Genomic DNA, 12,575 nt, shown 5'->3' with positions numbered 1-12,575 from the left:
TGGTACCAGAGCCATGCCTTGCACTCTGTGGTTTAAATCTTGCAAGTTGTGTGCCAGGCTGATGCAGGTCAGCAGGCTGATGCAGGTCAGCAACCTGCACCCCAGCTGCCTAAAATGTTGGGGGAATCCCACATCAAGGACAAGTAAAGGATTTAAGCCTCACTCTAAAAAGATAGAGCAGCCAGATGTAAGTGTCTCCTTATGGAGATGGCACCCTGCCCTCCATCAGAGCCCTTGGGTTCAGAGCGTATTCCAAGTGCTGCACCTTCAGTCGGGAGCACACTACCTGAGATGTCTTTGGCACCTCGTTCTTTACCCCAGTACCAAAGAAGAGAACCATATCTTCCAAGGACTTGGTACTCTGTTCAGAAAGAGCATTGGTACCAAGACCATCTAGAGACTAAGGCTCTGGGAGAGAGACTGAGGGGAAGCATTCCCCAGAGCATTCCTCATCTAGAAAGGGGGGATTGTCGACTCTGGAATTTGTTCCGGGTCCATCGAGGCTGATCCCTGATGTTCCTATGCAAAAAGTTCAGATTCAAGACCTAGTTCTGATACCAATGACACCAGAGGCATATGCAGCCACTAGAGAATTACTCAACCTTTTGGAACAGGTATCCCTGGCAGTCCAGGAATGGTTTCAGCTGGTACCAGTGACTATGGTTCCTATACCAGCTCTACAAGAGCATGTGGTATTGATGCCCTCTATGTTTCTGGCACGTAAGAGGCAGTACAATCCATGGGCAAACCACCATTAATATCCACAGTACTGTCATTCTCTGGCTCAGCTTATTTTATTTCCTAGCCACATGGGTTCTGCTCCACTGTTATCATAGGACTTGGAGTCATTTTCTTCAGACTCAGAAGTGGGCTCTTTTTGTGTCCCATGCAAGACAGGATGCATACCCTCCATCAGAGCTTTGGAGTTCATGGGTCTCTCATCAATTCCAGAAGTGGGCACATCTCAAGAGACAAAGGCCTGTGCAAGTATGGGCCCAGACCATGTCCGAGGCCTTTCTGGACATCGAGTGTTCCTCCCCCTACTAGGACCTCCCTTCACGCATCTGAGTTGACTTCTTGGGGTGGCGGAGGAGGGTCAGCACCACAGGCAACATTCTCTTGACATATGGTACCAAGTAACTGGAAATTGCTCAGGCAGCTCCTCAACCACAGGAGACAGACCAGACATCACCTCAGCATCCTGGTGCATCATCTTCCTTATCACCAAATGAGATTATAGAGATGGTAAGTGATTCACCACCATTGGAGGATTGCAGGATTCACCAAGAACTGCTTAAAAGGGTGGCTTTGGTGTTAGACATTCAGGGGAAGAGGTCCGCAAGAAATGCCACAAACTAGTGAATAAATTAGCTTCGATGGGAGCCTCCTGAGTTGCACTCCCAATTAATGAAGCAATTGGTAGACCCCTACCTCCTTTCCTTACCTTCTTCCTACAGTGAAACAGGCAGAGAGGAGATCCCATGTCCCTTCTAAGGGTTTTGAACACCTCTACTCTCACCCAGCCCCAGGCTGTTTGGTGGTGTCAGTAGCTAATGAGCCGGAGAGATAGGGGCATCAAGTGTTCACACCAAAGGGGAAGGAGTTGAAGAGACTGGACTTGTTTGGCTGTAAATTTTATTCAACAGGAGGGGTGCAACTTACAGTTGCTAACCAGCAAACTCCTCTGAGTTGCTATGATTACTTTCTGGGAAAACGTCATGAAGTTTAAAGACAAGCTACTGGAAGATTCCAGGCAAGAGTTCAGTGTGATGGTGGAGAAGGACAAGCAGATGGTCAGGATCAATTGGATTCAGCGGACTCAGCAGTTTGTTCCATGGTGTCTGCCATATCTATGAGGCAGTGTTCATGGCTGCAGTCTACTGGTCTTCTCCTGAAGTACAACAGGCCATTCAAGATCTGCCCTTTAAAGGTCCCTTCCTCTTTTCGGAAAAGATGGACAATAAGCTATGTAGTCTAAAAGGTTCCAGGGCAGCCCTGAAGTCGCTTGGAATCTATACACCAGCGACAAAGAGGAAGCTTTTTGCCTCTACCGCAAGACTTGCTGAGAAAAAGGAGCAGAAATTATAGGATACAACTACCTCCTTACTCCTCCTTTGTGGCAGCAGATTCCTCTTGTCCAGCAGTCCATTCTAAAAACACATTTTTGACAGGTTTGTTGAGGGCAATATGCCAGTTCCTACAGGCCCATCTGTTCCTTCCAATATGTTTTCCCAATCCTCTGTCCCACTTCCTCCATGCTCTTCAGGGACGCTCTCACAAGACTATTCTTCAGCAGGAGGTTCAATCTCTCCTTCTAGCTGTAGCCATAGAGGAAGTTCCTCTGTTTCTCAGGGGGAAGGGTTTTTGTTCTTACTATTTCCTTATTCCCAAAGCAAAAGATGGTTTCAGGTCTATTTTAGATCTGAGAGAGTTAAATAAATACCTGAAGAAAATAAAGTTCCACATGGCCACCCTAGCTTCCATTATTCCTTCCCTAGAACAAAGGGATCGGTATGCTGGCCTCAACTTAAAGGAGGTTTACTTTCATATAGTGACCTGTCCAGATCAACAGAAGATTCTCAGGTTCATAGTGAGTGGAACCCACTACCAATTCACAGTACTTCCATTTAGCCTATCAACAGCTTTCCCACGAGGGCTACAACTGGTTTAACTCCACTGAGTGGAATAAATGGCAGTAGGGGAATAAATGTGGGCTGTGTGAGGTCCCTCCAAAATGCCAAAGTGACTAGCTTTTGATGCTCACTGTGTTCCATGGAGTACCCTACCATCAATGACCTTTGTCTGCTTTGCTCCCCACACTGTTCATCCTCTGTCATCTAAGGCTTCACTCCTCACTGATCCTCCAATCCTCAAGCTGCAGATAGTCAGGTACTTTAAATTGCTTGTTTGAATTTGAGGAGGATCAGCTCATTTCCCACTCCACTGCCAAAGCAACACTCTAAGCATGGAGGACAGGTCTCTTTTCTTCTCCTTTTCTGGGTTTGCAATTCTAAGGCAATTTGCACTTTTCTAAAATAAGCAAACATAAAACAGCAGACCTGTCTCTTCTTTTAAGGATACCCCTTGGCATAACATTTTTCTCAGGCCTCAGACGGTGGAGGGAAACTTTCCTCCCACTCTGAACATTTTAATGCAGATGATCTGAGTTGTTTATTCGCTAATGAAGACGTGGAGGAATGCTTCATTTGAGCCATTTGCCTGTCAGATAGCCAACCAGTAACCCAATCTCTCCAGGACCCTCTCAAAATGAGATTTAGGAAAAGCAGATCAGTTTTCCTCATTCTAGAATCTCTTGAAGATTGTTGATTCAGGTGGTCCATTAATAAGTTCTCTCTGACATACCAAGTATAATTGGATAAGGGCACCAGATTCTTTTCTGTTCCAAAGATTGGTTCATCCTTTCTTAATCTTAATAGGACCTGATCTGATGAAAATAAATTCTGATTCCAGCTGATGAGGTGGGTCCTCCAGAAGATTTTATGGGCTGCGGAAAATCAAACATTCCCATAAAAGTGGTTTTAATCGTCTTCTATTGCTTTACATATGGTTATAGAATGCACAGTATCTGCATGAATGGCTCTGTCCATCATCCACTGCTTATTTCACTCCAGAAAAAGAGGCCCCATAGAAATAAAGGAGACTAAAAAAGCTGGATTTTGTCAAGATGACAATACCTGTCCTCTTCAATGACACCTCTTGTGACATTGCCAGTTTCTTGTTGGATCTCTTCTCTGCAACACAGTAGGTCAAAGAAGTATATGCCTTTGGACACTAGATACGGGCATCCTGGTTCAGTCACTCTTTTATATAGCAAAACTCTTTAGTTCCTACAAAAAGCCCTTAAGGAATCCTCTGACCTCAATAAAACATCCCTCTATCGATCCCTGTGAACTCCTTGAGGGAACATCAGGACACTTTCCTGAAACCATGACTTCCATCCCTCTCAAAACCACCAATCTTTTTGTCAATTGAATTTCCTGGCATGGTGAACTTTTATTTTCCAGCACCAGAGGGTTTGCTCCAGAGGTGTAGTCTTCTCAAGACAATGAAACTTTGCTGACCCAGGCCCACCTTCCTCTGGAGGAAAGCTGAAATTTTTTTTCTCAAGCTGAGCCAATACCACTTCTGACTTATGGACTCAAAAGATTCTCAGACAGGGCCTTCTCAGGCTTGCAAGAGCCTCTCTGAAGACAACATGAAAAGACAAGCTTCTAGTTTGTGTAGGGGATCGCCTTTCTCTTGGAGCAATAATCATGGCCCCATCTAATCCTGGCTTCTGATCCATTTTTTTTTCTCTTGGGGTTAAAGAAGCCTGGAGGTCATCTTCAACTTCTCTGTGCAAAACTCACTTCAGAATGGAGACTCCAGCTCTCGAGTTCAAAGAAAAAGCTTCCTGTAACCAGGGCTTTGGTGCGGAGCCCAGAGCTGGAGCGCAGAGCAGCTCCGGAGCAGTGGAGCTGAAAGCTTTTGCCTGGAGCTGGAGCGGAGCCGGAGCACAGCTCCAAAGCCCTTCCTGTAACATACATTTTTATTTGCAGGATTTAAACTTAATTAACTGTATTTCTTAACAATCCTAACATTTATATTAAGGTATTTTACTGCTATAAAATTAGCAGTAAGGCGATGGTGACTTATTACATAAATGGTGAAATCTTGTCCCTTTTGAAGTCAATGGGAGTTTTGGCTTTGACTCCAATGGGACCAGGATTTCACTTAGTTGCTAGGAGTATTTAGTTTTACATGTTTTTATAAGTTTATTTTCTCCATCCCCCTCCCTCTACATGCCCATATTGTCATGAATGCAATTTTTCATAGGATTAGTCAGAATTTCTCCAATCGCCGCTTGGCACAGCCAAACTTATTGCTTGGAAGAAATTCAGGTAAATAACCCAAATCAAGAAAAAAAAGATCTGGCCTTTTCTTAACAAAAGCTGCTATTTTCTCTACATGAGTTACCCTCTCTTAACCAACAATAAACAATGGTAAGATCAGTTTGGCTAGGTGTACTACCCACAGAAATAAAGATGAAAAATAAAAAAGAAGCAGAATACCAATTTAAAATTAACGCGTCTTGTGATAAACTTAATGTGCTAGCATAATAGTAGCATTACTAGCATATTCTTTACATATTGTACTGTAGTTTCTTGGTTGCAGAAGGCGTCCACTTGTTCTAAGGCTCTTGGCCTTTGGCTCCACAACAAATACACATCTACACCATTATGGAATCCTACATTCACACACATTCCTCACTTTAAACCAGACAATCCTTCATTATAAGAATAGCTTTAGAGTGTGAGGGGGTTTCTAATGTATTAATTGTAAACCTAACTTATAACACACAGGACATTGTACAGTACCTAAGAGACATTATGCTTTAATGTCTTCTGATACCTTTATTTGTAAGAATAATAGTTTTATAAACCTCAGGCTAAAGCTTTTTGTTAATTTTTAACACATCTTAGCATATTTTTTCATATAGATATATTTACCTTTATTAAAAATGTCAAATGTGATTGTTTACAGCATTAGTAAAAAGTTTTTCATTCAAAAATTGTTTAGGTTTTTTTTAATGGAGGTCTGGATTTGTGTGTGTGTCAAGTAGTTTTCAGTGATTTACTAATGTGTAATCATTTTTTGCTTCTTTTAGGTTATCCTCTTCACGCACCTGAAGCCTACTTTCCCTATTTCAGGAAGCATAATGTCACATCAATCATAAGACTAAACAAAAAGATCTATGAGGCAAAACGTTTTACAGATGCTGGCTTTGAGCATTATGACCTGTTCTTCATAGATGGAAGCACACCAAGTGACAACATAGTGCGACGGTTCTTGAACATCTGCGAGAATGCTGAAGGTGCTATAGCTGTACACTGTAAAGGTATGTAAAAACCTAATACAGTGCACTTGTGAGTTTGTAGTTCAAAATAAGAAAATGCATTTGCCAGTTCTGAAAATAATTTTGCTTAAGAGTTTTTGATCCTGTGCAGGTTATCTTCATTCTTCAAAGAGTTCACATTAAATTCTTCTACTCCAGCATGAGAACTATACATTACATTATTTGCCACTCAGTGCTATTCAGGGTTTCTTTTTTTATTCCATATAATGATGCTGCTGTTTGTTTTTGTTTTGTTTTGTTTATTTTGCTGAAGATCTCTCTTTAGCGTTTATGGAAAGTGGGCTAATAGATGTTAAGAGGCACACAGTCCTCTTCATGCTTCTGAATTGCTGCTGCAAATTTTGTCTAAAGAACATAACTTTTTTTTTTATTGTAAAATACAATTTTGACGTTACTGTTGTAGCCTGAGGAAGAGTAAAACATAAAGTACATTGCGCCATAACTTAATACTGGGTAGCACGTAATAAAATCTTTATACTCTACCTGGCATGACACTTTAGGTTAGCTATAGCATTGAGGGACTTAATGTATCTTTTTTTTTTGTTTAGTAATCAAATATGGATTATGTACCCAATTAAAATTTTAGACAGAGGAGAGCTGGACTGGTTGCACAGTGGATTAGTTCAGTGGTTCTCAAACTAGGCTGCCGCTTGTTCAGGGAAAGCCCCTGGCGGGCCGGGCTGGTTTGTTTACCTGCTGCGTCCGCAGGTTCTGCCAATCGCGGCTCCCACTGGACACAGTTCACCGCTCTAGGCCAATGGGGGCTGCAGGAAGTGGCGTGGGCCAAGGGACGTGCTGACCGCCCTTCCTGCAGTCCCCATTGGCCTGGAACGGCGAACCGCGGCCAGTGGGAACCACAATTGGCCAAACCTGCGGACGCGGCAGGTAAATAAACCGGCCCGGCCCGCCGGGGGCTTTCCCTGAACAAGCGGTGGCCCTAGTTTGAGAATCACTGGATTAGTTCACTAGAACATGATCTCTCATCACATATGAAAATAAATCGTTGCAAATTAACTCCCATTTGTGATACTGGTGTCACAAAGTTTATATCTTGATGCATCAAGCACAGTTGGTAGGTTTTTTTTTTTAAAGATTATACAGGAAGGACTAGCAGGGGCATTGAAGATCAAGAATGAAGTGCATTAACAGAGTTATAGAGAGGTTAGCAAAATATTTCTTTGTACTATGCCTGACTCAAAACAGTAGTATTCATTTGTCATTTCGATGAGCACTAAATTTTCCTACAAAATATTTAGAAAAAACTAAGTTCAGGTGTGCAACAATCCCCTACCAGAAGTTGTCAGCAGACTTTTGACAACAATAACACAGAGCTGTATGGCTTAAACTAAAGTCGTAATTTAAATTGTTGATAATAATAGTAGATTGTTATCCTTTATGTGAATTAACTACTAGAGGGACATGATACACTTAACAGTTGTGTTACAAGTATATGACTCTAAATGCTCTGAATTCAGTGTTGTACATTTATATTGTTGAACTAGTCGTCCGTTAGTTCAGTACCGTACTATCTGAAGATCAACTACTTGGCCTTTGTTCCTTCCTTGGGCTCTACTAAATCTATGAGACACAAATTCAGTGTTCATTCATACTTAACATACTGCATGGTAGCTGTATTGCTCTCTTGTTTTGCCAGGGATGTTTCTACAGCTTCCATGTTAGATATCACTTGTTACCGGACAGAGGTGAAAGTAAGCCGGTACGCCCCGGTATGGCATACCGGCAAGAGCTGGTTTGCTGTACCGGTGCCACCCGGCTTCCCCAGGGTGGCAATTTAAAGGGCCTGGGGCTCCCAGCAGGGGAGCTGGCCCTTTAAATTGCCCCCAGAGCCCCACTGCTGGAGCCCTGGGGTAGGGCTGCAGGGCTCTGGGGGCTATTTAAAAATCCGGAGCTCCCCTGCTTCTACCGCCCCAGCCCTTTAAATAGCCGCCGGAGCCCTGGAGTAGTGGCGGTGGGGCTCCGGCAGCTATTTAAAGGGCCACGGTGGTAGAAGCAGGGGAGCCCCGGTCCCTTTAAATAGCCCCCAGAGCCCTGGGATAGTGGGGGGCTCCAGGGGCTATTTAAAGGGCCCGGGACTCCAGCTGTCTCTGCCGCCCTGGTCCTTTAAATAGCCGCGGGAGCCCCACCTCTTCCCCAGGGTTCCCGCGGCTATTTACAGGGCCGGAGCGGTAGAAGCAGGGGAGCCCCAGGCCCTTTAAATAGCCCCCGGAGCCCAGGGGGGCTCCAGGGGCTATTTAAAGGACCCGGGGTCCAGCTGCCTCTGCCACCCCGGTCCTTTAAATAGCCACTGGAGCCCCTGGCTGCTACTGCTACGGGGGGGGGGGGGGGGGACGACACTTACCTTACAGGGTGGGCTGGGGCTGGGGCTGGCTCTGACTCCCTCAGCCACGCCCCTTCCGCCCTAGGCCACGCCCCTTCCGGGGGCCAGAGCTGGCCCCAGCGTACCGGTAAGTCACTGGACTTACTTTCACCCCTGTTACTGGAGCTGTTGTTAAAATTATTTAAGCTGAAAGTTTGCTATTCCAGATGTTTCCATAGCTTTAGTTTTTTCACATAGCCTTTCTGCTAAAACCTTCAGTAACAAATGTGATTTAATAAAAAATATTTGTATAGATCAGAGACTGTTTTCTTCTTCAGACAAATATGTCTGAGTTGTTACAGTTTGAGTAGTCTATTTATAAACTGCCTTCCCGACACAAACTGCATGTCTGTCTCTAATGTAACACTATTGTCTTCTCCTTCAAATCATTCTACAGAGCTAGTGCTGTAATAAATAGAATCTGCTCATTATTTGTTCTTGTGACCCCATTCATCCCATTTCTTAAATTCTTTTAGCATTCTAAGAAGTCAGACAACAAGATTAATATTCCTTGATTAAATGTAGAGTGGTTGTTATTCTATATTGAATGTAAAAATGTTTGCATCTCAACAGTTACTGTTAGTGCAGACCATAGTTAGGGAGCTAATGGACATCTACAAGTAATTAACCATACTGTAAGCTGTAAATATTTTATTGGGGAGACAGTGTGGTCTAGTGGATAGATCACAGGACTGGAATTGGGCAAATCCCTATTCTGTTGCTAACTTGCTGTTAACCTGGACATGTCCCTTAGATTCTGTTTCTTCATTTCGCTTGTGCAGAACACCTTGTACATCGCTTTAATCTGTTTAGATGAAAACAGCTATTGAAACACTAACTAGTATTTATTTATTTTTTTATAGTTTTGCCAGCCTGCAAAAAGAATTTAAAAAAAATTTAAATTGAATGAGTGTTCATTTAATAACATGATATAGTGATTCCAGAAAGTTAATTTGGGTCCCAATCCTGCCAGCATTTAAATGTGGATATCTTTTCACACCCATGCTTTAGTGTTTGCAGGATTTGGACCATAGCTTGTAAAGTGGTCAGTCTTAAAACTTTCCTTCTACTTTATCAGGAAACACATTTTGCTTTTTTAACATTTATTATAGGATGTTAGATACATTTTTGTATTTTATAATCAGTTATAAAACTTAAAAACTTGCTTTAAAACTTCTTTATCAAAATAAATTTCAGAAAAAAATAGTTACAATCTAAAGGGTTTTAGTGGTGAAATGATGCAAATTACAATGAAATCCACAATTCCACCTTTCTTCCATGTTTTCTTAAACACCTCTACTAAAACAAACTTCCAACAATTTGATACTTGTTTAGGTGTCTGGCCAGCTTTATTTCTAAAACATAGCAAATACAATAAGAAATTAAGCAAAAATCACAAATCAAACATCAGAGGCATGGATGAAATTGCAATATAGAGATGTGGTCTGGGGGGAAACACTTTGGTTTCAAAATACGTAAGTGTTGTACATGTGTATTTGTATATGAATATTTATTTTTGTACTTTTGTCTTTTGTAGCTGGTCTGGGGAGAACAGGAACATTGATAGCCTGTTACATAATGAAACACTATAGGTTCACACATGGTGAAGTCATTGCTTGGATTAGAATATGTCGGCCAGGCTCTATTATAGGACCCCAGCAGCACTTTTTGGAAGAGTGAGTATAGCATCTTTTGTTACTGTAGGGAGTCTACCGCTTCTAACCATCTCTGTTTTTACCCATTTGTAGTATCTACCAAATCTTATTTATCTAATCTCATAGGGTTTTGTGTTGCCACCCATCATCACCTTAGTGTTTGAATATCTTCCACATAAAATAAGTAGCAATTGTGACATCTCTATGGAATCTCTGGCACTTTTCCCTTATTGGAGTTAAAACTCTCCTGGATTCTGGGTTTGATTATTTTGGGAGGGTGCGGGTCCAGCAGTTGAAAGGGGTGTCAGTGTTGGAGGCTAAGCCTGTGATTATCCAAGGAGGATGAATGTGGGGAAAAAGTATGTGATAATGTATTTAAAGATGGTATCTTATTGCATATGCACAAGCATCCTTAATTATGGCATTTCCTGATTTTTGAGTGCTTGACTTTGGACTCTGAATGTTCTTTTAATGACTATGCATGTAATATCCTAGGCTTTTTAAAAAAGCAAACAAATTCTATAACATGGCATTATATTGACACATTCATGGGTCCTCAGCAGGATTGGAATCTTTAGATCGACCTCACAGCCCTCTGCCACTTGAACTAATGAAGTCACTGATAGCAGTAGTAGGTTGTCACCCTCTGTGTAAGCTAGCATTGGAGGTGGGAATAGGACATTTTGTCATTGGATTTCACAGATATTTGCTGACAGCAGAGGCATGGTACATACGACTCGGGAATCTTCGGTTCCTTTCCAGGCTCTGAAGGGGAGTGAGGTCTGGTGAGCACAGACTCTTCTGCCCGTTTACTCCCCACCCCCAGCTTAACGTCCTATCCAATACAAAATGCATTTTAAGATGACAACTGTAAATGTGCGTCATTATGGGAAAAAATCTAACGGGATGTAGTGTCTTGCTAGGTATTGTATAAATATGTAGTAAGAGACCATCCCTGATCGATAGTGCTTACAATCTAAATAGACTAGACAGATTTAGGAAGGTAGTAGTATTCCATTTCCAAAATGGGAAGCTGAGGCACAGAGACATAGGCGCTGACTTCCTGATTTCCCGGGGGTGCTCGACCCCCAGCTCCAGCCCAGGCCCTGCCCCTTCTCCCAAGGCCCCGCTCCGCCCCTGTTCCGCCCCCTCTCCCGAGGGTGCCCTATAGACAACTGGTCCCTCCCATACTGGGGGGAGGTCCTGTGACCAGGCACATGTCGACCCCAGCGGCAGCCCCTGTGGAGGGGGAGGGGGGGCGCTCTGTCCTCCCACTGCACCTGTTCCCCTCTGCCCCCCAGCACATTCCTGGCAGGAGGGAGCTCAGGCAGGGAGTGGGAGGGAATGCTTCTAAGGCCGGCCCCTCCCGGTTGCTGCTCTGCAGCCCAGCGGCTGCTGGGGACCACGGCTGAGCGAGCTGGAAACGTGTCAGAGGGAGGGTGTTACCCAGGGTTCTTTCAACCCAAAGCTCTTGGTAACTTTTACTCTGTGGGAGGTGGTGTCAGGAAATAAATCAGGGGAGACACGGCCATCTGACCGATAGATGGCTGGCACAAACAGAACAACACAAGAGTGCTTTCACTTAAGGCTAAACTTTACTTAGTCTCAAGCACTTACACACGTCCGCAACAGATTAGTAAAACACCCCCAACCCTTGATAATTACCAGTGCTGAGTGTGGCTCTCGAGTGACACAGCGGCAGGCTTCTAGTGGTCAAATCTTCCGTCTGCCGGTGGGGATCGCAAGATGTATCCAGAGGGAGAGTCCAAAAAGAGTCCAACTATCTCAACCTTTTTCCCCTTATTTATACGTTAGTAATAGAATGACATGCCCCTTAAAGAAAACTTGTTAAGTAAGCAGTTTCAATGGTCAAGCAAGAGGTTCCTTCTGGTTATTGATTAACCAGGTGTGGGTTTTTCCAGAGTTTGCAGCCTTGAGACCCTAATAGACATTCCTGGGGAACATCCTGCTCTTTTAAAATGCATATATCAGCAACTTCAATACAATTCTTATCAGGAAGGATGTGGGGTCAAGCTGCCCTTTCTGTGGCACCCAAACCCCCTCCCCTCCTGCCTTGGTCAAGCTGAGGGCTTGGCTACACTGGCACCTTATACCGCAATAAAGCCTCCCAGAGCGCTCTACCTTACTCCCCGTCCACAGTGGCAAGGCACATAGAGCGCTCCTGGTACTCCACTTCCACGAGAGGGATAACAGCTGTTGCGTATTGGCTGAGACGCCACAGGGCCAGTGTGAATGAGGAGTTACGTTACAGCGCACTGATTGACCTCTGGAAACATCCCATAATCCCCTTAAGTCAAGTGACCTCTCTTCTCTTTGTTGTGAAATCGGCTGAGGAATGCAGAAGTGCCTTTTCAGAGCTCCGTTTCAGACAGCGGCTGCTTATTTGCAACAGGGCAAAGCAAATGTTTACTGAGTGAGTGAGAGGCAGGGGGACTAGGGGGATGTGAACTTACAAGATAGCGTGCTAACACACTCTCAGCACTCCAAAAACCCACTCTCTCTCTCTCCCCCCACATACAAACAACACACTCCACCCCACCCCCTTCATTTGAAAAGCATGTTGCAGCCACTTGAACGCTGGGATAGCTGCCCATAATGCACCACT

General features: G+C 43.7%; 1 protein-coding gene across 7 annotated transcripts in view; it reads left to right on the top strand.

Annotated features, from left to right (window-relative positions):
* Positions 1-12,575, top strand: part of CDC14A (cell division cycle 14A) — a 137,638-nt gene that overhangs the window by 90,454 nt on the left and 34,609 nt on the right. For all 7 annotated transcript variants that reach the window (XM_005300895.5, XM_065554284.1, XM_024107337.3 and 4 more), the window contains 2 exons: positions 5,669-5,899; positions 9,832-9,970. In XM_005300895.5, the coding sequence (XP_005300952.2) occupies positions 5,669-5,899; positions 9,832-9,970 (370 nt within the window). The remainder of the gene's footprint in view (positions 1-5,668; positions 5,900-9,831; positions 9,971-12,575) is intronic.

This window comes from Chrysemys picta, chromosome 8 (assembly GCF_011386835.1).
Source record: "Chrysemys picta bellii isolate R12L10 chromosome 8, ASM1138683v2, whole genome shotgun sequence".
Classification (NCBI taxonomy): domain Eukaryota; kingdom Metazoa; phylum Chordata; order Testudines; family Emydidae; genus Chrysemys; species Chrysemys picta.
This window is presented reverse-complemented; position numbering and strand designations above follow the sequence as displayed.